Genomic DNA, 26,049 nt, shown 5'->3' with positions numbered 1-26,049 from the left:
ATGGTACTGAATATTTTAAGACACATTTATTTATGGACTTCCATATTTTAACACTCTCCAGAACAGATGATCAAAGAAGTCCACCAGCATATAAGCAGGATTTGAGGAACAAACCAAAATCAGCACCAACACAACAATGAAATTAAATGAATGAATAGCTCAACATCTTCAACTTTGCCATTGCTTAATATCCAACCATGCCACATATGAGGTGAACAATATGCCAACCCCCCTCACAGTTGCGTTCTCTTATCACCACCTAACAGATTTTGATAGTTTAAAAATCAAATTTTGAACCTTGTTTGTATGGAAAAGTTTTGCTTGAATTGTCTAATTGTATGTGGAGTCATCAGAATTACCAAGGCCAATGTGATTCTCTTCCCATTCTATTATGCATGACCTCTAAACGTTTCATAGGCTCGGTAAGGCTGGCTAGTCATACCACAACTGAAATAATTTAATAGAATTTTTATAATATTTTAAAGTTTAAGATTCTGTTTAGAACAAGATAACTTAGGAATTAGGGGTTCATCCTGTAGGGTGATGGTTAAGTGGTTGCATTGTTAATGGTGCAACCAAGGTTCAAATCCCCGCTTGGCTCACATGGTATTCATGCCAGTTATGGACTATCATTGTGGACGTGTTGCTGGTGGCAGGAGATATAAGGTGGACATGTTGGAGGAGAGAAAAGAGGGGTAATGAACAGCCAGGCGTTAATGCCAAGAAAGAGGACAGCTGTGGATGTGGTGGAGGAGATCGTGTTGGAGGACGTGCTGGTGGTGGAGGAGAGACGAGGAGTAATGAACAGCCAGGCATTAATGCCAAGAAGGACGGCCGAGTGTTAATGCTGGGGATGAGGCCCCCCGTTTGTGGCCTCACCTAGAGCTAGGGCCAGGCTAAACATCCTAGTGCGTTGACTTGACTTTACTGATCAAAAAAATAAAAGAAAACATTGGAATTAGAAAATGAAGGAAATGAAGGTAATTGGTAGCCATATTTTTTTAATCATTTAATAAAAATGATAATTCAAATTCCACTATAACAGTATTTTTTTCAAACACCTATGCTTAATCAATTTTATGGGCTACCCACAGAGGTTTCTTTCAAGTTCGTCTTTTGAAATCTGGCTTTTTTCCTACAAGATGGAAAATGGCTTCAGACACCAGTCATGCCATGATTCATTGGATGGGCTGATATTTGGTACAATTATGCAACCAAATGCAACTAAATTCAGTGTTAAGGCTAATAACTAGATTTACATCAAAAGTGTCTTCCTACAGTGCATGCGGCAATGGTTTGTATCTTTTTTGTTTCACTAAAAATCTCATGTTCGAATCCCATAATGGACATTTGGTTGTATTCGACATGTCAGTTATTAATGGATGTTTGAAATTTGATTAGTTGGGGATGGGAACCACCTTATGTGATCTCACCAGCGGTTCCAAGTTAAGCTATAGACTCCACTGATCAAGAAAAACAGCTTTCCTGCAGGCCACTGACTGAAATTGATTTATTGTTTATAGTTTATAGCTTTATAGTTATACATTAATAAATGCTCAGCATTGCTTTACACCTGCATTTTAAAAGCAGCTAGTATATATAATTCTTGTTGAATATAGATACTACAGAAAAAAAATTTAAGCTTACAGAAAACGGAATCCAATCATTGGGGAAAATGGATGTAACACCTCAGTTCAAGCCATTGCCAAAACCCAAACAGGGCAAAGCTCTTCGCCTATCCCAGCAGCAGAGCCACAAATCCTCCAACAAGTGTTGGAAGGACAATTCAGTTGCTTGATCATCTTGTAAAAATTACTGAAGGAAGATATCCAAAACACAGTTTTGACTGACTGCTTGCCTCAGATTACAAATTACCTGACAAATCAGGCTATATGTATGAAAGCCAGTCAATACCATGCAAATACCCCTAATCAAACTGCTAAAATTAACAGCTACCATGTATTACAAGATTAATGACTGAAAATCAATGAACCACAAAAGAAAGCTATTGTTTATGCTTCCCCTTCTTTCTCATTCTACTAGACGCATCCTTCTTGAACATCTTTCCCTTCTTGTGCTTCTTTCCTTTCTTGACCTTCTTGAAAGACTTTTTTTTAGCAATTTGAATCTTGACTTTTCCTTTTGAGTTCCGAAAGCTATTTAGATGAGGCATTTCACAATCATTTTTCTCTGGATATACTTCCTTAGTCTCTACAATTGTAGTTGTCTCTCCATCCTCGTAAGTAAGAGTGCCTTCAGAATCCAAAATATCCCCATGTTAAGTCAGCATATGATTTTCCAAGGCAAACTTGACAAACATTAAAAAATCCAGACACGAGAAACATCACAAAAAGGCCAGATCATAGTTAAGGCAAAACTTCAACGACCAATTTTTTTTGCATGACAATTTACTCTGCACAGGTAAACTCTGACAAGCATTTACTTTGTTGGAAACTCAGCGTTTTACCATTAACAGTGGAGACATCATAAGAGTTTTTATCTTCCTCTTCATCTTCACTTATTTCTCCAGCTAACATGGTATCTGGATTTTCTTCAGGCAGCTCAGAGGCCTCTCCATAAGCCATTTTGATTGCAAGCCTCCGCTGAAACAAATTTTATATAGAACAAGATTTAATCAAAACTAATGATGAAATGCTGGCATATAATAGCTTAACTTCTGCTTATTATTCTAGATATAGCTTATGCGCTTTACACTAGATATCAATGTGGTAGAAGGTAAACAGTAAAATCTTGTAAATTAAATACACACTAGAGAAGCTCATGAAAGCCCATGGATCTTTCAGTCAGACCTGAATACAAGCAATTCATCACGCATGGTATAAAACTAGAATCATTTCAAAAAACATAATGAGAAAGGATCTAGCACATATCTGACGCATACCAATGAACTTGAATCACAATAAGTATATTTTGAGATTTTATCCTTTTCATAAATAAATACAACTGAGGCACCAAGCACTCTAAAGCAGAGAAAAGCTAAAATTCCCTGTAAATTTTTCTCACAAACATTTGTCCAATTTTCATATGGAAGTGAAAAAACATCAGTAATTTTAATCCCAAATATGTGTTTTTTATTTCTTCACTAAAATTTTGAGGAAACACTGCTGCATGCTAATGTTAGATCAAATCTAGAAGGTGGTGCCAAAAAAAACGGGATTATAGCATTATGATTAGCTTCTGATTTGTTTATTTTAGCTACTGACATAATCAAGGGAAGCTAACATGTCAGCTTGGAAACTATTCACGAATCAATAAATTTTCTAAAAGCATCCACTGGCAAATATATGAACAGCCAAAACAGCTTTACAAACTCCAATGTCTTCAATTAATTTCATTTTGAGATAAACAAACAAACAATGAGAAAGACCGGTGACTGTAAATGAATCCAAACTCTTCCTCAGCTTTTAACCTGCCACAATTTGTCTCCACTTACAAGGGAAAAAATGACACTCTTAACTAGATATGTAAAAATAATACTGCTTCACGGTGCAATTTCCTGAAAACACTTTAAAATTTTCTACTGCATACCACCACCAAGCCCCAATAGAAATAAAGTTTGAAATGTTGGTGTGGAAAAGGTATAACAACTATTGTGTTCTTATTAGGTCTTATTCACACTAACATACTTAAGCTTACTACAGTCATGTGAATTTTTTGTCTAATGTTATAGGATCAAAACACATATCAGGACCTAATTTAATCCTATCAAGGTATCATCCTTGTTGTTATAGCAAGCCTTTCTCATTATATATTGCGATAATCAATCATTTTTCATTTTTGCATCTAATGAAATTTCAGGCTTCAAAGAAAATCAATTGCTTCTCTCTTGTGTGAAAGGATGTTTTAATTGCAAGCAAATTTGCGGTGTGTGGGTGTTCAATCATCAACTCCACCATCATTTCAAAGCTTGAGATCTGCAATTCCCTTTCCTTTTTCTAGGAGTTTCAACCTTAACCTTTCAAATAATGCATCCTAGTGTAAGACAAACACCACCATTGTATCTAGAAAGCTTCAAAATCCTATGATAACCTATCCAAATGCTAAAATTAGAGTTTGGAAAACTCAAGGTGATTTTTTTGGGTCTTGAACCTTTTGGTAAAAAAAATGCATACCCTATAGTATGATGTGTTGTACATCTTCTATGCTAGATTGGCCCTTCCTACATCACATTCTAACATTCTACCAAACATCCAATGAAGTTTTGCAATAGAATTTTTGTTTTTTTTCCTACAGTCGGCAAATTAATCCGACACTTTTTTTGTTTGCCATTTTGGGGGAAAAACCTTTGATTTCTTAAATATTACCAAATTGGTAATCTAATTTCCAACATCTGGTCATATCAAGGTTGTCACCCTTGGTCACCAACAACCACAGGGGCTTAACCCCAGCAAGCAGTGCCCACTGCAACTTGCAATTGTGCCACTCTAAGTGCCACCAAACATCCACTACCACTTTGCCCCATGCCTAGCTGCCCAAATCACCACCATCCCACCAGCAAGCCACCAAAGGGCCACTTTCTCCCAATTTATGATAAGACCATAAATAGTCTCATATTTAACCCAAGAATCATCTATTTCTTCCTAATGCATTGGTATTAAAGTATTCAAGTATTTTAATAGCAATGTATTTCCAAATTTCTAGAGTAAATTGTATTCAAGCAAGCATTTCATTTCCAGCAAGTGTGCTATACAATAGATAGTCAAACAAGTTTTCTCCTTCCTCTTTTGCATACAGCTATGGACACCGCACTGGATTGATAAATTAAATGATGAAGATTGCAACAACCCGATCATTTTTGGTGCCATTGTTGGGGATAGGTGTCATTAGGGAATTAGGAAAACCAGTTTGGCAGCCTTTTAGGTTTTGAAGTTCTTCCAGAAACATGTCTCTCAAAACCCCCCCAAAACACCAAATCTAAAGGAAAAGGTTATTGCATGGAAAAACCTTGCTCTTTTTTTGGGGAATATCCTTAGATGGAGGACGATCACTCCAAGTCTTAGCAAAGGATATTTATTTAAGGAAAATATTGATGACCTATTGCTTGAAAGAGATAAAGCGTGCAATAAAAAGATCTTGTCTTCATTATAGAAGCTTGCACAAAAAAGTATTATTTGGAAACCTTCAAAGTCCAAGAATGGCTGCTCAATCAAACTTTTATAGTCCAAGGCGGGCTGCCCAATCAAAGATTTAAAGAACAAGGAGCTGCTTCCAAACATGCATGCACCAAATCAGAAGGAAGGATTGCAAGATCCCTCCAATAAGCCCATGCATATGCTACAATCAGAAATTATGGAGAAGGTTTCCTCTACAAAGTAAGGTAAAGCATTGGATTTCAAATATTTGGTCATCTTCTTTTCATGGTTTTTTTCCTCTCAAAAATTTGAATGTATGGAAAGATGACAAAGGGAAGATATTTTTTACAATTAGTTAATGATTTTGTGTAACCTCTCTAGATCATTGAGTATATAGGTTAGGGTAGGTTTGCTTTCTGCAAATAAGCGCTTTGCACATGCTATTTCCTCTTTTGGTTATTGCAATGTTGACTTTGAGCTCTAATTCCAGCACTAAAACTTCAATAGCATGGAAGCAAAAACAATGATGAAGCAATCCGAGTTCTTAGTTAGTGTAAAAGATCAAGTTACAGCTCTCAAAAGACAAAGAAACTCTTTGCATGCATCATGGAAAAAGTGAGCTACAACTAGTGCATGATGGTTGCATGGAAAACTAAAATAAAATCAATTATTTGCTTTATTATTTTACTCTTATCCAGCTTAAAGTTCTTTCATTTTGCTCAAGCCACGCAAAAAAGAAGAAAAAAGTGCCTAAAAGCATATCCCAAGATTTATGGAGTAGTCTAGAGCTGTCCAGAGCAACAACAACAAAAAATTGAACTCTAATTGGGAGTTGTTCAAAGCTATTCGGAGTAACTGTTAAAAAAAGTGAATTTATAGACTTTGGAGGCTCATTATGAGTTGCAAAGGGACTTGCAATAGTTTATATGTGGGGGAGATGATGAGACCATAAATTGTTTCATATTTAACCTACGAAACCCGAGGACGCATCCCCTACCTGAAAACCCCCATCCCAGTCCTAGGGACATTTCGGGGACTTGGGGACGGCCAGGGGACATCCCCCCCCCCCCGTCCCCAAATTGTCAGAATTTTGAGGGGATGTCCCCGAAACGGGGGGACGGCTTCCCTAGTTGTGGGGGACGTCTGTACGCCCCGGGAACGGCTGGGGACGGATTGGGGACGTCCCAGCCGTCCCGGGGATGGCTAGACGTCCCCCACATCTAGGGCTAGGGAAAAATATTAAAAAAATAAAAATGTCGTATTTTCAATTTTTTTTAATTTTTCCAACATTAAATTTATTAATTCATATCAAATATTTATAATTTTAAATTAATTAATATTATAATTTTTTAAATTTATAAATAGAAAATAAATTAAATAATAAATATTATACTTTGCTTTTTAGTATTTACTTAGTACTATTTTGATTTCCATATCGCAACTGACAATGAAACAATATGGCAGCAGTGTAGCCTTTGGGCATTTTGTATGTTATTTCTTTAATATCTATTATGAAATGCATATTGATAATGTTGTATGTTCGATGTTTGCATTCTAGAATGTTTTCATAGTATCATACACATGCTATATCCATGTTTTCATATGAATATAATGTATAGATGCATGCTTTATTCATGTTTTCATATGAACATTTAGAATTTTCCTATATATTTTAAATTTTCCCTATATTTTATATAGCATCTAATGTTCACACTCAAAAAATCTTGTGTGGACAAAACATCATTAAAGGGTAAGCAATGTAGTAAGATGACATGCTTTGAAATCTCTACACCACCATCAGGTGTTACTACTTCTATTCAATAAAATCATTTCAGTCTTCCAAATCCACCTCATTAGGATTCCCTTTTATCAAACATATCACAATGCAAATCTTGATGACACATTAGAGGGTTGGATTATCTCTTTGATGGCAGTGATGTCATCACATCTTTAGTGTTACCAAATGCAATTCAAATTATGCCCTCAACTAGTTCCAATTCTTTGATTGGGCACTCAATTCTTGTTTTGAAGGAAACATCTTTTTCCGACATGAGGACACCATAGTTGCATTCAAAGGAACACATTTAGATTTAGATTCCCTATTCATCCAAATTATGGGAATGGCTTCTATAATTCCCTATTGTTTGTAGGCAGTGGATTGTTTTCTATCTTCAAGATTTCGCCATTGACATAGAAGCTACTTGTTTTGAAGAGGAGTTTTTTCCTATAAGGCTTTCCCTTTTTCTCTAGTTATGAGAGATTTATTTGTTCATACATGGGTACCTCATCAAGTCTTGTAGCCAAAACCCATCCATCATTCATTATCAATGCATATTTGCATTTTATCACTCCCTAAATTACACTCAAGGATGGCTGTTATTGTGAAAAAAAATATATCGCTTAATTAGATTTATCAGGTCCTGTTCACACTAGCATATTTAAACTTACTTAGGTCGTGTGTTTTTTTGTCTCATATCATAAAATTAAGAATGTCATGATCTAATTCAATCCTATCTCAGTATCCATCCTTGCCTTTATAATATGGGTTTCTCATTGTATATTTTGAAATCAATTATTATTCATTTTTACATCTAATGAAATATTGGACTTCATAGCAAATTAATTGCCTCTCTTGTGTGAAAGGAAATTTTAATCGTAGATGAACCTTGGGGTGCTATTGGGGTTCACTCATCAAGATTACAGTTATTTTTTAGATTGGTAGTTAAGTTTGCAATTAATAAAAAAAAAAAGCAAACCATAAACCACAAAGAACTTAACTTCAATAGAGCTTAACAGCGATTGTAAAACAAAAATGTGCCATTTCCATCCCAAAAATGCAAAAAGCTGCCCCCTTAATTTTGGGAGTTTTCCTATGGACATCCCACCAAAAATAAACTTGCAAGAGTCACGTTGGTGTCCCTCAAGTCTCTCAACCATGCCAAAAATGTTAATACATCCCCACAGACTATTCCTTAAATGGTCATTAAAAAACAAGTATACTTTCAAAGACATGATATTCCCAGAGTCCATTATGATAAATTAAAGAGCTTCTGCAGAACACTGTTGTAAGCTTTTGAATCAATAAACAGCATTTCTGATCACACTCTGTGATCCATCATTAGTTTAGTAGAAGAAATACGATGCAGATTGCAGAACCAGGTCTTTTAAAAGGAGAGGGATAAGGGCAAGTATAATGAGAGCTTTAGGGAGAAACTTAACATATAAAAGCAAAATTATAATGTAAGATAAAATAGGAGGATATAATAAGGTGCAAGTATTATAAAAGAAAATAGTTATTTTATAGTATACATATTGCCTAAATTAATTTTTGTGAATATTTGAAGTTAAAAAGTCCAATGATTTGATTATAATTATAATTATAATATAACAAATTTATTTAAAAGTATAAAATATGATTACAAATATTTAAGTTAAAATAAAAATCAACAATCATGAAATAATTAAGAAAGGAATATAAATACAATTACTAGAATTTGTATCATATGATTCAAAAGTTTATATTAATTTTTTTTCCAGAAGCTCTTTGATTAAATATACTTTGTTTTCTATAAACCCTAAGAAACAAAATGGGGGCAACAAGAAGGTCCCACTCAATAGCGACACTAAATGAAAAGCAAGTCCTTGCATGTCAATCTTTCATTGTCCAGGCATTTGCAAGAAGGGAAAAAGAGAATGGAAGATGGAAAAGAAAGTATTTGCAGGTCAATCATCATTCTCCACTCTCACTTTCATTTCGCAATGTTTGTGTCATACAGAATATAAAGTCCACAAGGACATGCCCCCAAGGATCTGAACTATATTCGAGACACTTTGGGGACAAGGAAGGTATATTAGCCACCTGCCCCCACACCACCTTTTAAAAGTAAGAAGATGATTGAGCCACTTCAAAACAAAAATAAAAAATTGACTATAAAAAAAAAATTATAGAAATAATGAAAAACTATAGTACAAAAGACCCAAGAACCTTCTTATTGTTTTGAGGACGAATAGTCATTCCTGCATAAAAATATGTTCTCAGCACTTTGCAAAAAAACCATATTATTCTTAAATCAACTTCAAACAAATTAAAGCATTAAAAATATTGCTTGCACAGTTTTTCTTTGTATTTCAAGGACTTTGATATTGTTTTTTCAGTTTTTATTTTTTCATAGTCATCCCCCTACCATCTCCAAAATCTAGAAACCCAAACTCAGGGAAAATAGTTTTTTGGCAGGAGTGGTTAAATAATAAGGTGAGGGGTTGGATAACAAATGATGATTGGACGTAAAAAAAATATTTTTGTTTAAGTTATTATCTTATGATTGAACAAACTACTGTTTTTTCCACTTCAAATAAGATGATCTTTTATTCATGTTGGTCTTTTTGCATTTAAAATGTGTTAAAATGCATAAAACAATCACTGATTTTTTGGCTTTACAATGTACTAAAAATCATTTTAAAAAGGTTGATTTATATAATTTTCAGTTGAATCTCTTTTCACGGCCAATATGAGTTACTTGAGTGACAATGAATTGGATTGTGGGGTGAAAGTTGAGGAGACATTGAAAAAAGCGGTGAGGACAGCCAAACCCCATATACAGATGGTTCGGTTGGGAGTTCATTGTGAATGTGAATCCAGGATCTTGGCACAGTATGCCAAGAGGAATTCAACAAATGAACCCCTTTGTTCCAGTTTGCAGTGACTCTTGACATAGATAACATGCGTAATTTTGGAAGGAATCCGCAATTCAAATACAACATTTGTGCTCTTGATTGGAAGCAAGCATTAAAAGAGTTAATGCACACCTCCCAAATATGTCTAGAAGAGGATTCGGGCCTTGTACTAAGCTGACACTTATGGAGAGAGCAAAGATGATCAAATTATTGTACAACAGGGACATATACCATATATCACTTTCTACAAGATTTCAAGACAGGTAGCTACACCTCATGCAATTCCCACTTCTGCCAATGAGGAGAAAGCAAGGATGTGGGTTTAGCATCAACTTTAAAATCAATTAAATTGATTCTAAATGTAGGCTAAATAAGAGGTGGAGGAAAATTCATTTTTGTCATCGCTAATCCCATTTCGTGTTGCTCAATCTGTTTATTTTGCAAAGGCTTTCACCAAGGCATGCAATGCAGATCAACCATCTGTGCCTCCTAGCAAAATGAAACTGAAAACTGCAATGTTAGAAAGAAATTATTTCAAAATGAACTTATTGATGGAGGAAATGAAGGCCAAGTGGATGTCAAGCACCTGTAGCATAATTATGCATGGGTGTGTGGATATTGGACATTATCCACTTATCAATGAGATAGTTATGTGCAAGGAAAGCCCTTGGTTCCTTCGAAAAGTTGATTCTTTTGGAAAGAAAAAGGATGCAGAGTTCTAGTTTCAAATTTTACGAGTTGCTAAACAGGAAGGTTGATCCTCCTAATGTAGTCTAGGGAGAGGCAATGCAACATATGAGTGTGGGACAGCAAGAATGTTAGTAAGGGTAGCTACAGGCACATCTACCAGAACCAATAATGTGTGCATGCAATGAACTATTCACTGAAGGTCATTGTAAAAATTGTTTGGGTAAAACAGGTTGTGGCAAATGATTTGGATGTTGTAAAGGTTCATATGAAACCACCACATGCCATTAGCCCTCTTTTGATTCTTTTTGACAAAGATATCCTCAATCCATTGGAGACCAAATTTGCATCCTACTTTTTATTGTAAAGGATGCTTGAGTTGCAAAAGCCCTTGCAACTAATGGTTATTACACAAAAGTGACTGTGTTTTGTGTCCAAGGTAGACCAAGGAAGAAGATGAAGGAGTTGAGGTTCTGTGATACATTTTGGCCAGTTGTGACCTACATCACATTTATTGTATCATTTTCAGAGTCATCAATATGGAGTTTCTGACAGTCCCAAGCTTGGGCAGACCTGTGAGTGCATGGATAGCATGCTTGACGAGATGAAGGCCATGATTTGTTTGACACCCACCCTATAGTTTCACCACATGTAGGTTCAGCCCATCATTCAATGGAAGTGGGGGGATCTATACAGCCCTTGACAAATGGTCATGTATGCTATCAATCCAAAATAGTACATGAAAAAGTGCTAGTAGAATTGTTTCCATTGATGAGGAGGTTAAGGAGGATTTCATGAAAACCCTCAAGAAAATGTAGTGCAGACGAAGCTTTATTAATCAAAGCAAAGCAAAGAAAACTTATTAGATTAAATGTCTACAAGAGTTCAGAAAGATAGAAAAACAAACTTTAGCACAAGACAAGCCAACGAGTTGTTGGGAACTAACTGGCATCCAAAATTGTTTGGTGGACTTACCATTCACCTTCTTTTGCAAGTTTCTAGTGCACTACCTGCTTAGAGGAATTGATCCATATATGGCTTCATCCAGTCCATAAAAAACAAACCAACATCTAGGAGAGTAGAGAAGCTCCTTGTAGACAATGCCTTGCATTTAATTGATTGCAAGACACCTCAATACATGAAGAGCCCAGCACCATAGTGTAATGTAGGCCCCAAGGAGACAAGGCAGTTTAGTAAGAACAAAGATATGCAACCAAGATGGTTGGTGTTATTAGGATATTTAGTATTATATTAATATAATGACAATAATAATGTAGCTGATTACACATGTCTTTTCTTTCTAACTGCCATCTTTATGTCATTTGTAATTGTCGTATATTATTAGATGCTCCACAATAATATAAAGCTGTCATCTTCTCCTGAGATGAACAATCTCTTCTTTCATCTCATTCTTCTGCTTAATATCAAAGCCAGCAATATTCAATCTCGAAGAAGAAAGTGGGAAGCGAAGGTCAACAGCATGGGCTCCCTAAATAACATGAACAAGGTCATGGCAAAATCATGGGTTGTGCAAAGTGCAAAGTCTACCCACTATGACACAATGGAGTAGAAAAAGGCCATCAAAATCTCAAGCATAGAGAAATACAATCGTAGATTTTTGAGAATAAGGTTTTCTACATTTTTTAAGAGTTGGTAAACAAATTTGTTGCTACAATATTTCACTGCAAACAGCCCAGACTCACCCCAACAGGCAGATACAAACATTCCAACAGTTAGATTGCTATTGGATTAGTGATCTTCCTCTGCATTTGTGGAGGGCAGCTCCCTCATATAATGAAATTTGGGGTTTTCTGTGGGTAAGCTTTTGACCAGAATACAGAAAAGACAAAGAAACTAAAACAAAAAAGGGACCAAATAACAGGAAATATAGAAAAGGAAAGGGATAAACATGTAGATTGATTCCTCAGAAAAATTTATCAAAATGGAAAGAATGCAACTAGGGTTTAATAACAGAATCCAGTCTAACATAAGAAAGCCACATCCACGTAGGGTTTCATGACTCAGATCAGATAACAACCTATTATTTCATCTTAGATGCAACAAAGTAAACACTTATATGTGGAAGGAAGTTACTTGAATTCTTCACAACCAGAAAACTATTTAGAAATGGCTCCAAACCGAGCATACAAACAATTAATAGCATAAAGAATAAGAACATGGGCTAATAGACCATGAAAATCTATTCTTTATTAACTTCCAAAAAGAGCTCTACAAACCCTTTGGTGCTTCTATAAAATGTGAGAATCCAAGGCTCGTCCCAGCCAATAACTCCTTTTTTACATTACATTTGAGAGTATATATCTTTTCAATTTGTAACTGATTCTTTTCACAATAATTAAGAATAAATACGAAAGTTAGATTTTGCCTAACTTGTCTGAAAAGAGGGTTACTTTTCTAACTTCAATTACAAAAAGTAACAAAGACCAAATCACTGGTCTTGTTGAGGCAGCATTGTGTCTTCTTTCAATCTATGAATCACCCATTCATCAACAACCTGGCCATCAAGAACACACATCTCAATTGCACTCTCCTAACCATCCTTCCCAGCTTCACATTATTAGTGCCAATTGTAGACTCAACGTACTGATTTCTACTTTTCTCTTCCTTGATAGTGTCCAAGGGATCCTATACGATGCTACCTTAGTGTTACCCAATCAAACATTTGTATATGATACATTTGGTATTGTAGCTTTGAGATTGAAGTTATCAATGCTACAAGACTACCATGCTACCTTAGTGTTACCCAATCAAACATTTGTATATGATACATTTGGTATCGTAGCTTTGAGATTGAAGTTAACAATGCTACAAGACTATGTAGGGTTGTCTTGATTATTTGATGCTATATTTTGACTCTCATTGTGCCATGCACTCTCAAATGCCTCTAGAATTCTTTCCACATCAATTGAGTCTTTTCAAATTATCTTGTTGAGTCTTATTTGTTCTATAACAACATCTTCATGTGAAGCATCTATTACAAATGTAATAAGTTCCTAAAATTGGCAAAGTGTTCGTATCAAAGTAATCAAACATTGTTTTTGGAGATTCAAGAGTTGCAATTGGGGCGCCAACACACCATTGATTTGTGATGACTACCAAGCATTCATTGCTTGACCTAGAGATACTTTTTTCTTGGGCTCACTACAAATGAATAATCCCCTAACTCCAAGGGCTTTGATGGAGGTCTATACAGTATTCTAGAGCTTCCTTTTTGGCACAGATAGGGAGGAAGTTCAATCTGCATTTGTTTGAAGGTTTCTAAAGCCTTTTTCACAAATCCACTTTCTAAGTAGCCTTTTCAACAAACCCATCTTCTGCATAGCTACCAACCATCGTGTTCCATGAGATTACATCTCTTTGAAGCCTTTTGTCCAATAGTTCATGTGCCTTGTCTATGATTTGGCATTTTGCATTAAAGTTAACAACAGCATTTGCATCTTTAATCTGATAAAACTCTATCTTCCATTACATCATGACGGATGGCCATATGCTGTTCAAAAAACCCATTTTGGGATGAGCAAGGGGGATGTTGGCGAAGGTTGTGGAGTTAAGCTTTACAGCTTCCAATCACATTTGCTTGAAAGTTTCTACAGCCTTTTCAACCAATCCATTCTGCACAAATCTTGCTAGCATTGTACTCCATGAGATGAAAGCTCGCAGTTACTAATGAAAGAGCATAGTTGCAAAGGCTTGGGTGTGGTAAACATTTTCATTGACATTATCAAACCAAGAACTCCAACATTGCAAACATGTCAACTTGGACATTTGCAACTGCATCATCTGAAATTCCTCAATCCATTATGTTTTTATGGCACTCGAAAAAATGATGAAAAATGTTCAATGACTGCCATGTTCCCATATCTGGAATGAGGGTAGTAAAAATGCATAGCAAAAGTAGTTCATTTCATTTTTTGGGCACATTAATCTTCTTGTATGTCGGTAGTTCGAAGATGTTTCAAAACCTATCGACACTTTGTGGTAGCTTTGAAACCAGGAAATCTTCCGATCTAGTGTATGTCAGTGTTTAGAATAGGTTTCAAAAACATTCTAAAAGGTCCAATAAAGACTATGTTGAGAATTTGAATAGGTTTCAAAACTTGGAAATTTGAAGAGGTAACTCATGAAAAGTGCCGACAGAGGTAATTTTGGCAGTTGGAAGAGGTTTCAAGACCATGGGAAAGTATCAATGATCATTTGAAACACAAAAGCTTTAACCTCTTTAAATTTTTCACATTTAGAACTTAATAAATATATCAACTAAATACCTCATATCCTTTCACCATGCTCTCTAGATGTCTTATATGAACTTTGTAAAAACATTCCAATAAATCCATGAATATGGTCTAAAAGAGAATTAATTTCATATCTTTTGATTGGAAGAATATTTCTGCTTGAAAGTTGGCCAAATTGTAAATAATAACCCTATGAAATTCCCTATTAATTTGTTTTGCTCCAACCCTAATAAAACTCTTTTTTTAAATGTTTTCGTAATCCACTTGACAAAATATTATTAATTTAATATCTTTCAAAAATAGAGGAATTTTATCTTGAAAACTTGCCACATTGCATTTAACGAAGTCTAGAATATCCTTGCAAAATGATTTTGTTCCAGCACTAATGGCTTTCTCAATGTAATTGTTTTAGTCAATCCCAAGTCAAGATGTTCAACTACTTCCGAAGTTTTGACTTGATTTAAGAGATGGAAAATTCTTAAAAGTGGTGCACAACTGCAATGTCCCCTACCTGATCTATTTCAATATATTAAAATTGATTGATATTCTTCAATTAGTTATTATCAAGTGTTTATCTATTTTCCCCATTAGATGATTAATTTCATTATTCATAGTTCTTAATATAGGTATCAAACCTTGCTACTACTTCAGTTTTAAAGGAGAAGGGTTTACGAATGTTAATAAAACACTTAGAGACCAACTACAATAGGTTCCCTCAAAGTTTACAGATCCAAGCCCTTAATTATCTTGGGTCTATACCCTCAAGGTTTATGGGTCGCTGATCCCCACCCTATCTTGGAACTTAACCTATTGCTTGGATTTAGACTGCCCCTCTTTGGAATATATCATTCTCATCTTCTTAAACACTGACAGTAATAACATTATTTAGACTATAAGTATAAATATTTCTTATGTATTATGAATATATATATGAAATTACGTATGACTGTCATATATATTGCAGTCCATATTAATATTACTATCAATTCTGCATAAGAACATTATTGGGCTTCATATATTAAGCATACTTATTAAACACATCCTATGCATACCACCAAGAACAAGGATGTTACTGCCTGTAACTTAATAACAGTTCTGATCTGATCTGATCCATGGTGATGTTACTAGATGCTTTGATTCCTTTTTCTTTATATCTCTCAATGTGAGGGAGAGGTCATACCTCTTCATCATATATGCCCTTTGGCAAGAGACACACCCTTTCACCCTTAACACCCTTTGAAAGTGTGCAACTCTTCATTATTTCTGCCCTTTGAAAGGGACACAACCTTTCACAATCAGACCTGCACTTCTTATTTAAATCAGATCTGCACTTCTGATTTCCAAGTTATCCCCCCTCCCAAATGAGGTTCTCTTCTCCTTTTTATATCTTATTGTTGAGGGAGTCACAACTTTTCAATCCATGTCTTTTAACCATTCATGAACTTAATTAAATTTTAATTAATTATATTCTTTATATTATAATTTAATTTTTAATATTTTAATTTTATTATTATTATTTATTATTAAATTCCATTTCAAAGTGGGGACATTACAACAACTTCTTTTGAGTTTGATGCAATCAGCTCACATGAAATTGATTAAATGCAACATTATTTCTGATGGACAACTCTCACAACTTAGTGACTTCAATTTGGCAAGTGATTGAACACTTGAAGATGAACTAACCACGAGAGACAAATCAATCCTGTAAAACAAGAACCCTATGCACATATATCATTTCATATATTTATGAATGAGCAACAAATAATAGCGGTTAAGAGTGCAGAACTCTAAAATGAATAAATCATTAAAAAAGAAGTGCACTAAAATATAGCAACAATAACAAACCTTTTTTCGTTCTGCAAGGCGTTTCTCCCTTTTTTTACTTTCTTGTTGCTTTTCAGCTAGCTTGCGCCTCTGTTTTTTCCTCTTGTGGAACCCAGTAACAAACTCCCTAAGAAAACGAATAAGCTTTAAATTCAGCATAAGTAAATCGAAAGCGGATACAACAATAAAAAATGATGGAAGTTAAACAACTAAAACAGAAAGTTAAAGCACACAACAAATGCACTACCAAGATTCAACTGTTCTCTAATGCATTCTACCTTAAAATAGAACATTAACAAAAGCTTAACTTCTTCCATCCAATCAGATGACAAAAGATGTACTTAGAAGACACACAAATGGATGCACAGAAAATACACCCTAGATGTGTTATTGTGTTTTACAATTAACTTGATAGATAACTTTTAATCATCCATTCTACAAATATAGAGTTTTCATCTCAAAAATACTTCTTGTTTAGACGTAAGTACTAGTTGCAACAGCTAAGCATTTAATGTATACAATTTTGGGGAAGCATAAAATGGAAATAACCCTCCATTTTCCTGGTTTTGGACCATTAAGATCAAGTGCCAAATAATCTGATCCAAAAGGAACCATGCTCATTCCTAGCTATGAAACAGAAATTGAACTTCTCTAAACACCGTTATATACTCCTGCAACCTTTTTAGTTTTTTCCCAAGTTGTCATAGCTTCAGATTGGGCTAGAAGATGGCCCAGCTAGTTATACTTGGAAGATATTAATATATTTTATAATTTATTCTTAGCTATTAAGAATTCAATTTCATGAATCTTTATTTCATGCCTATGCAAATCTTGTCATGTCCATTGCATCAAGTTTTCCTAGACTTTGACTCTTTCACTTTTAATGTTTCTCATCTTCGTACCCTCCCTTCAGGTACTCTGAATGTGATCCTTGTCATCTCCTTCTAGAGAAAAGCTGCTTAATCATTTGTCAGAGAAGACATTTAATATCAGTATAATCAGGTCACTTGGACCTGTTAAAGATAGAACCAGAAAGGTAAGACACAGAAATCTGAAACTTAGTAAATCTCACAAGAACAAGATACACTGAATTTTATCCTGGGAAAACCCTCCACCTGAGAGTGAAAAACCCAGCCACACCAAAAATCAACCTTTATTATTGGCACAAATCTGATACAATGCTTTCACTTTGACAATCAACAATATAAGCCAAAAACTTCTGAAAATGATGGCTTCTACCACATATACGACATATAATATTTCTATAAAATGAAAGGATCACACATAAATTGAACACACAGAGACAATACAGAAAGACCGATGAAGATGCAACGATTCTGAAGAAGATATAGTTTCTCAAAAAACTACTCTACGAATAATCATCAACACATATATATAAATTGTCCTTCTTAAGAATTTCATCGCTCACGCCGACAACCTGCAAAAATACTCCTCTTAAAGAAGAACAAGCTCACGAAATAGATAACTTGAGATGGAGAAAGGCAGAAAGCTAAGACGTCATAAACTCAGCGACAGTTACAAAGAAAACCATAACTCCTCCCGCACCGACATGAGCCACATAGATGAAGCCACAAATGAACACCGACGAAAGCCACAAGGATGAAGACACGAAAGAATCTCTTCCCGGAAGGAATACGAAGAGAATAGGAGAAGAACCGACAGAGACACGAAGCATTCAAAGGTGCGCAATGAAGAAGAGTGGAGACAGATATGAAAAGAACCGCTGCCAGCAAGGACACAGAACAGTGATGGTGAACAGCTACATAGAAGAAACCGGCAAATCACAAGGAAGACGAATAACTGAAGACAATAGCACAACCATCGCAGGTAAATAAAATCTCCTGCAGCGTACGCAAACATTAACACTCCCTCTTAGCAAAGGAGATATTATTTTCAGATTTTCAGATTTTTGAATCATGGAGTCTCTCAACATGACAAACACAATGGCTACACCCATATGTGTAAAAAGCAACATTTTATCACGAATTCACTCAACGTGATAGCATCATGGATTCACTCAACATGATGTTCACCATGGCTACTCCCATGAGTGAAATAAACACAAGCTCTCATCACGGAGTCACTCAACGTGATGTTGTCATGGAGTCTCTCAACATGACATCCACCATGGCTACTCCCAGAGGGTGGAACAAGGGCTTTCACCTCAAACTTCTCTAGCAAAGAAGAATGCATTACCACCATGCCTACTTGCAAAGGGTGATTCCACCATGCCTACTCACAGAGGGCACAACAAGGACTTTCACCTCAAACTTCTCTCACGGAGAAGAATGCATTAACAAGGGATTGCACCTCGAACTTCTCCCTCACAAAGAAGAACTCATTAGCAAGGGATTGCACCTCGAACTTCTCCCTCTTAGAGAAGAACTCATTAACAAGGGCTTTCACCTCAAATTTCTCCATCACAGAGAAAAATGCTTTAACCAGATCTTCATGACAACGTGGCTCCCTCTGAACCTGATATCAACCTTCTGACCTCCTCGTCCAAGGTTGCCTCTAATGAAATAACAGGCTCCTTCTGAAGCTGGATGTCAAGCTCCCTCTGAAGTTGAAATGTTAGGCTTCCTCTAAAGCTGAAAAGACCATGATCCTTGGAATATGACTATCCTGAGATTAGAACAAAAATCTCCTTGCAGTCTGCTCTCTCTCACTGAGAGAGCCCTCTTGTCTCAATTTTAATATTTTCAATGTTGTAGCGATCAAGAGGTATGTTGGAGTATACCCCAATTCCAAATCTCCCCTCAGTAGAGTGACCAACACCTCCAGCAATATGAAACATAGTGATAGCTCAAATGATGCTCAGATATAGCATTTAGTTGGAAGTTCACAAACACATGCTATGCACCTAGAACATGTGTAGCCTTCACCTCTTTATAGCCAGTTCCCATTAAGTTAGTCCTATAGCTGAGTCTAATCTTCTCATAAGACTCCTCCAGCACTGTTCTTTATATCAGGAATCTTTTGGTATGCATTAAGGTCTGCTCAAATACACCACATACTGAGTGTTCTCTCCTTTGAACAAAATAGAGATTGCAGATTATAGCAATGACAACAATGTGATAAATGATCACAACAAATACAAGCTGATAGGATGCAAATGCCAGATTAAAGCAACGACACAGAGAAGTCGTGATCTTGTCCTTCCAAAACAATAAAGTGGACCTCACACGATGTGATACCCAAATCAGTCGCATTGCAAAGATCCCGTTGAGTTTTGCAGGGCCGCTCAAGAAATCCGAAATGGGAAGAAATGAAGTCGCAACTTAGAGAAAGGTGTAGTCTTCAGAAAAACATAGTTTGAATAACACCAAACAATAAACAAGCAACCCTCCCAAAATCCTGAGACCTCCTGTGAGGGAGACGGCCTCACATCTTGCTCTGATACCATGTTAAAGATAGAACCAGAAAGATAAGACACAGAAATCTGAAACTTAGAAAATCTCACAAGAACAAGATACACTAAATTTTATCCTAGGAAAACCCTCCACCTGAGGGTGAAAAACCCAGCCACACCAAAAACCAACCTTTATTATTGGCACAAATCTGATACAATGCTTTCACTTTGACAATCAACAGTATAAGCCAAAAACTTTTGAAAATGATGGCTTCTACCATATATACAACATATAACCTTTCTATAAAATGAAAGGATCACACATAAATTGAACACACAGAGACAATACAGAAAGACCGATGAAGATGCAACGATTCTGAAGAAGATATAGTTTCTCAAAAAACAACTACTCTACGAATAATCATCAACACATATATATAAATTGTCCTTCTTAATAATTTCATCATTCACACTGACACCCTGCAAAAATACTCCTCTTAAAGAAGAACAAGTTCACGAAATAGATAACTCGAGACGGAGAAAGGCAGAAAGCTAAGACATCATAAACTCGGCGACAGTTACAAAGAAAACCGTAACTCCTCCCGCACCGACATGAGCCACATAGACGAAGACACAAATGAACACCGACGAAAGCCACAAGGATGAAGACACGAAAGAATCTCTTCCTGGAAGTAATACAAAGAGAATAGGAGAAGAACTGACGTTGACACGAAGCATTCAAAGGTGCGCAATGAAGAAGAGCGGAGACAGATATGAAAAGAACCGCTGCCAGCAAGGACACAGAACAGTGATGGTGAACAGCTACATAGAAGAAACCGGCAGATCACAAGGAAGACGAACAACTGAAGACAATAGCACAACCATCGCAGGTAAATAAAATCTCCTGCAGCGTACGCAAACATTAACAGGACCTACCCTCTAAATTCTTTAAGTACCAAACTAGACTTTTATGCGGAGAATTTCCTACAGATTGTGGATGGAGGCATTGTTTGGTCCATAGAAAGAAAACTCAGCCAAGATTGCATGGAATCACAATTTAAAAAATGAAACACATGACTTGTTTGAGACTTGTGCGCCACCAAGTCCAGCAAGGTACTCAGCAAATCACAGATTAGTATCTTGCAAAAAGTGGTGGGATTCAGACAAAAACTCACAACTCCTATGCCTGAACTCACCAACACAGAAAAAATAAGCCCTAGATTTTAAAACATGGATTAGTTCCATTTTTTTCACTCATCTTCCACAGGTGCAAATCGAACTAAGAGTAATTGGTAAGCATATTAAGGTCAAAAATTTGAGATTGAATTGATTTTGGAGTGCATTTGACTAAGGTATTATTCCTTTTTTAATATCTTTTCTCCTTTTTTCTGTAATGTCCCCTTTCTGGTTTACCTTATATTTTGCCCTAAATTCACGAATCCAAATGAAACAGGGAATATAACATAGTTAGAGACATAATTCTCACTCAAAAAAATTAGATAAGTCTGTTTTAGAAACCGCGGAATTAGGATGATACAGCCTGTAACTAAATAATAGTTCTGATATCTTATCGCTGGTCTGATTTCTATTATGAAATTCCTGATATTATCTTTTCTATATATACGCTTATGCCTTGTAAAATGGTGAACACCTCCACCCCTGTTGGGCTGTGACAGAGCTCTTGCTGATCCCTTCTAGTCTGTAATAAACTCCAATAAATATTTTCCCTCCCTCAACTGAGAGATTGTGAATGCCCTCTTATACCATGCACTAAGGGTGAGGAGACATGCCTCGTGTTTATTGTGATTGCCTTCCTTCATCCTTTCATTATTAATCTACAAACTAATGATCGATGGTAATTGGGTTGTCATCAGGTCTCTTAATTGAGATTAGTCTCTAATCGGTGACTGCTGATCATTAGTTGACATCGTGTTACCTTAATAATAATTATTAACCGACATGTACCCTTGCCTTAGCCGATATCATTATAATTCAAATTACAGCATTATGATTTGGTTGACCATCATTGGGTATATTGATCAATATTCATGATCATTAATTGCTCATTGCTTGGCTATTGAATTTCATATGGACTACCATTGCTGTTAGCACTTAGGAATATACCGTAATCATTATCCTTAACTAATTCCTCATGCACTGATTAACTCCAGTATCGCTCCATATCCATCAATCTAGTCTTCATAGTAATCATTCAACAGCATCTTACAATAATCTTCTTCATGTGCTTTAATAGAGTTACTTGTCATTGAGGCCCTTTACAACGGTATTCTTCTCACAATATTAATGATGTGCGATGTAGCGTATCTTAGTTGTTGGATCATTATTCATCATAGGTTACGTGAAAACAGCGTCTGGGAGAAAGCTATTTCACCTTAAATCTCTCTAGTGTGCCCGCTATGTCATTCTCCTTCATTATGAAGAGCGGATGATTAGAACAATCGCTTGATGCCTTCATTGATTCTTCTTGGCCAGTGGTACGAATTTCTTAGCAATATATATTACTCTTGGGAAGCATCGATAATAATCGATGGATGAGTATCATGATTGTTTGGCCACGTTACTTACTATCTTTTTGTTTATCAGTTCTCTCCCATTTTAGTTAAATATTATATTTTATTATTACTTATTTATTTATATATGTGTGTGTGTGTGTTTATTTTAATTTTATCATTATTGATTATCATTAAATTGTATTTCAAAGTGGGGACATTACATTTTTCGAATTATCTGTCAAATAATGAAAACTATGCTGTTAGACTGCCCTTTTTTTCTCATTTCCCAACCCTCCCTGTTTGTGGTGTTCTATTTTATCATTTTAATTTTTCCCTTTCATTTTTTTTTTCACAAATTTACTATCAAGATTCAAAACTTAAAAACTTAAAAACCTACTAATCTTTTCTGTTTTTTCTATGTACAAAATTGGCAATAGCAAGTTCAAAGAAAGGCAGTAGCAGGAAAGATCTTGCATGAAGTGAGACCAAGGGCACAATGACCTGCAATTTTTGCAGCTTTACCATGAGAGTAAAATTCCTCCTTGCCCAACTTTCTAGACATGACATGAAGATTTGTCCTCAGGTGCCTAAAGAAGTAGAGAAGTGGATGGCTTACAAGTTTTGATATGAAGAAAACAGGAGGAAGGTAGAGGACAGGGGAAGCAATGGCAGCACTGATGAGTTTCAATTATAAATCATTTATAGATTCTTTTATTGGACCATGTATTCAACATCCACGTTCCTCCACTGACAAGAGTTCTAGTTGTCTTTCAATATTCACCAAATTTCTTTATTGCTCATGTCAAGCCTGGGAATGTAATTTCATAGAAGATTGTCACTCAATTCCCACAGAGGATGATTATGCACATAGTATCTATGGTGTTGATCGAAGCAGTGACCTTCTGTACCAATAATTTCCCATTTTGATTGGGATATTGATAAAGAACACACTAAGAATTCCAAAGAAGCAGCTCGGTACAAATTATCAGAGTAGCCGGATACTCCTATGTCCCTCATTGGGCACACATATTCCTGTATCCAAAACAGATACATGTCGGATGCTGTACCCATAAGTGTCCCAAAAACCTTGATTTTCCAACCGTGCCAAACACTATTTGATTTGATTTTTAAAAAAAATTGACGTAAATTTTCCTAAATTTAATTTTAAAAAACTTCAATCAAGCAATTAAAAAAAAAATGGTATAAACAAAGCCTACATCAAATGAGAAAGACAAATGAAATGTTTTTCTATTTAGCAAACCATTTTTTCGGGTTATATCTTCCAATGCAACTCTAATATTTTGCATATTGTAAATACTTAAATCAACTTATAATTAATTATGTAGCAATTATGTGTCTATATTGTTTTCGAAGTAATGAAAATCTCATCTAATAACTTAGAAAAATCTGTTAAATATGTGTATGTATTTTTTTATGAATGTCGTATCTAGTTGTATCCATATTGGAGGTGTTATAAAATGGCTGTATCCGTATTCGATACCATATTAGTATTCGTAACTGTATCCGTGTCCATGCAACTTTGCAAATTATTTGAGGCTATGAACATTGCCTCTTGTTGATCATACTTTTGCACTTGAATTGTAAGCTAAAAACCTAAAAATGTGGCTTACAAACTCTTCCAATTTAGTTGAAAACCTAAAAGACTGGCTTAATGGAGACTCGTGATGAAAACCAAAGAACGCATTATTGAGTTGTGTATAGATTTGTGGATATTGTTCTCCTTCCAGGGGGCCTATGCAACAACTCTACACTCATTTTGTAAGGGAGAACATCAAAATTCAGATTTCACTCATTTTATAAGGGAGAACATCAGAATTCAGATTTTGAGTTCCTTGAGCATGGTACTTAAAGGAACATCAGGATTCAAATTATGAGTTCTTTGACCATAGAGATACATCAGGATTCACATTGTCCATTAAGTATTTTTCATTGCAACAAATTGCCGCATATCACAACAGCAACTCAAGAAGTAATATTCAGCTTAGTGCTTGAACACTTGAGATTGCACTGTCCATTTTAGTTTTTGATGACTATGCATGGAGTGGGATCACATTTTTTACACATTTTTTCTTGGCATGGGAGTGGTTTTTTATGTATTGACATGATTGTGAATGGCAAGTAGTTCACATTTTCAACTTGAGAAAAACTTAGATCATTCCGTGCATACTTTAGCACACTTTTGGGTTACTCATAGAAACAACCAAATAAGGTTATATAGTTTTCACGTCAAACAATGTAGCTGGCAAACTTTGGACTACTAATGGCTGCAATCAGCCTGGTATCTCCAGTTTTCACAATCAAGTGACGAAGACAGATGTTGAACAACATTTCTACAAAATCCATCACTCGGAAAATAAAATGGCGGTGAAAATTTTCACAACAAATGGGTGTGATGCTTTCAAAATCGAACATAGCAGCATGCAAAGCTGACTTGACTTGAGAAAACACGCAAAGGCCTTTACCAACTGCAATAACTAAAAAGAAATGGATTTTAAACTTAATTAACGGGTGAAAACAAACCCTGTTAGGGTTTATTAGCCAACGAAATAAACCCTAACTAAATGCAATTGCTGTACTGGTTGAGCTTTCTCTCATCGATGTATGTTTCTATTAAATAACTGCAACTGCTTTCCAAATAAAAGAAAAAAAAAAGCGTCATGAGAATTGTTCGAATCTATATAAGAGCAAAATATCAAGTAGGTAAGAGATTAACCTACGATCGTTTTCATCGAAAGATATGATAAGGGATTTATTCCGCAAAGCCCTTTTAGAGATGTGTCTTCCCAGCTGCTTTTCTTGCTCCCCTTCCTCCATATCCAAGTTGTCGATGAGCTGAAGGTGAAGACCTTATTCAGGCTACTGAGCGTGCTTCACCGTATACCAATGTTCTTCAAACCAGCAATTTAGCTCGTAATGCTCGTATTTAAAGACTCGGACATAAAAAATATAAATAAAAAATTATATGACGACTCCGCTCGAAATAGGGGGTTTCAGGAAGTCCCCCTCTTTAATGTTGTTTCCAGTTGAACTCGAGACCAAGTGAAACCTCCTATTTGGAGATTAAGTGTAAGGTCTTATGCGAGTTTCAAAATGTTGTGCTACTGGTCAATTAACTAATATTTTAGATTCATGTTATAACAAAAGACACAAAGCGTCAAGTTTCTGTCAAGGTGGTTATGATAAGTATCAAGATTTTTGAAAGGACATTTGACAGTTAGTTCTACGAGGTAAGTTATTTATGGATCTGATGGATGTAATTTGTGGAAAGCTATAAACCAATCTGTAATGTCCCTTAGGGGAGAATGACTGAATATGTGCTAGATATAGGTCTTAGAAGAGCTTAAATATTCATTCGTAACCTAATTACCAAAGTAGAAAAGTACAAACAGTGGCTTGAGCATATAAGCTAGGTGACAAATTAAAAGAATACCACATATGAAGTGGTATACTGAAATCCAAAAAAACAACTCATATTTAATCAGCAGCGATTCATTATCCCAGAACAAGTAATATAAAAGGTAGTATAAAAGAATGCAATGCAAATAGCATAACGTAAACCATATTATTATTATTAACTATTGCATATATTATTATTAACTAATGCATGT

General features: G+C 35.5%; 1 protein-coding gene across 1 annotated transcript; it reads right to left on the bottom strand.

The window, feature by feature from the left end:
- Nucleotides 1-1,578: 1,578 nt before the first annotated feature.
- Nucleotides 1,579-25,472, bottom strand: LOC131049790 (ribosomal RNA-processing protein 17). The gene is made up of 4 exons (XM_057983866.2): nt 25,155-25,472; nt 16,556-16,661; nt 2,468-2,603; nt 1,579-2,253 (listed from the first exon to the last, which is right to left on the bottom strand). Exons 1-4 carry the CDS (start codon nt 25,253-25,255, stop codon nt 2,006-2,008), a joined length of 591 nt encoding a protein of 196 aa, XP_057839849.2. The 5' UTR covers nt 25,256-25,472; the 3' UTR covers nt 1,579-2,005.
- Nucleotides 25,473-26,049: the final 577 nt, after the last annotated feature.

The sequence above is a fragment of the Cryptomeria japonica genome, chromosome 5 (assembly GCF_030272615.1).
Source record: "Cryptomeria japonica chromosome 5, Sugi_1.0, whole genome shotgun sequence".
Classification (NCBI taxonomy): domain Eukaryota; kingdom Viridiplantae; phylum Streptophyta; class Pinopsida; order Cupressales; family Cupressaceae; genus Cryptomeria; species Cryptomeria japonica.
Note: the sequence above shows the minus strand (reverse complement) of the source record. Positions and strands in the feature narration are given on the sequence as shown.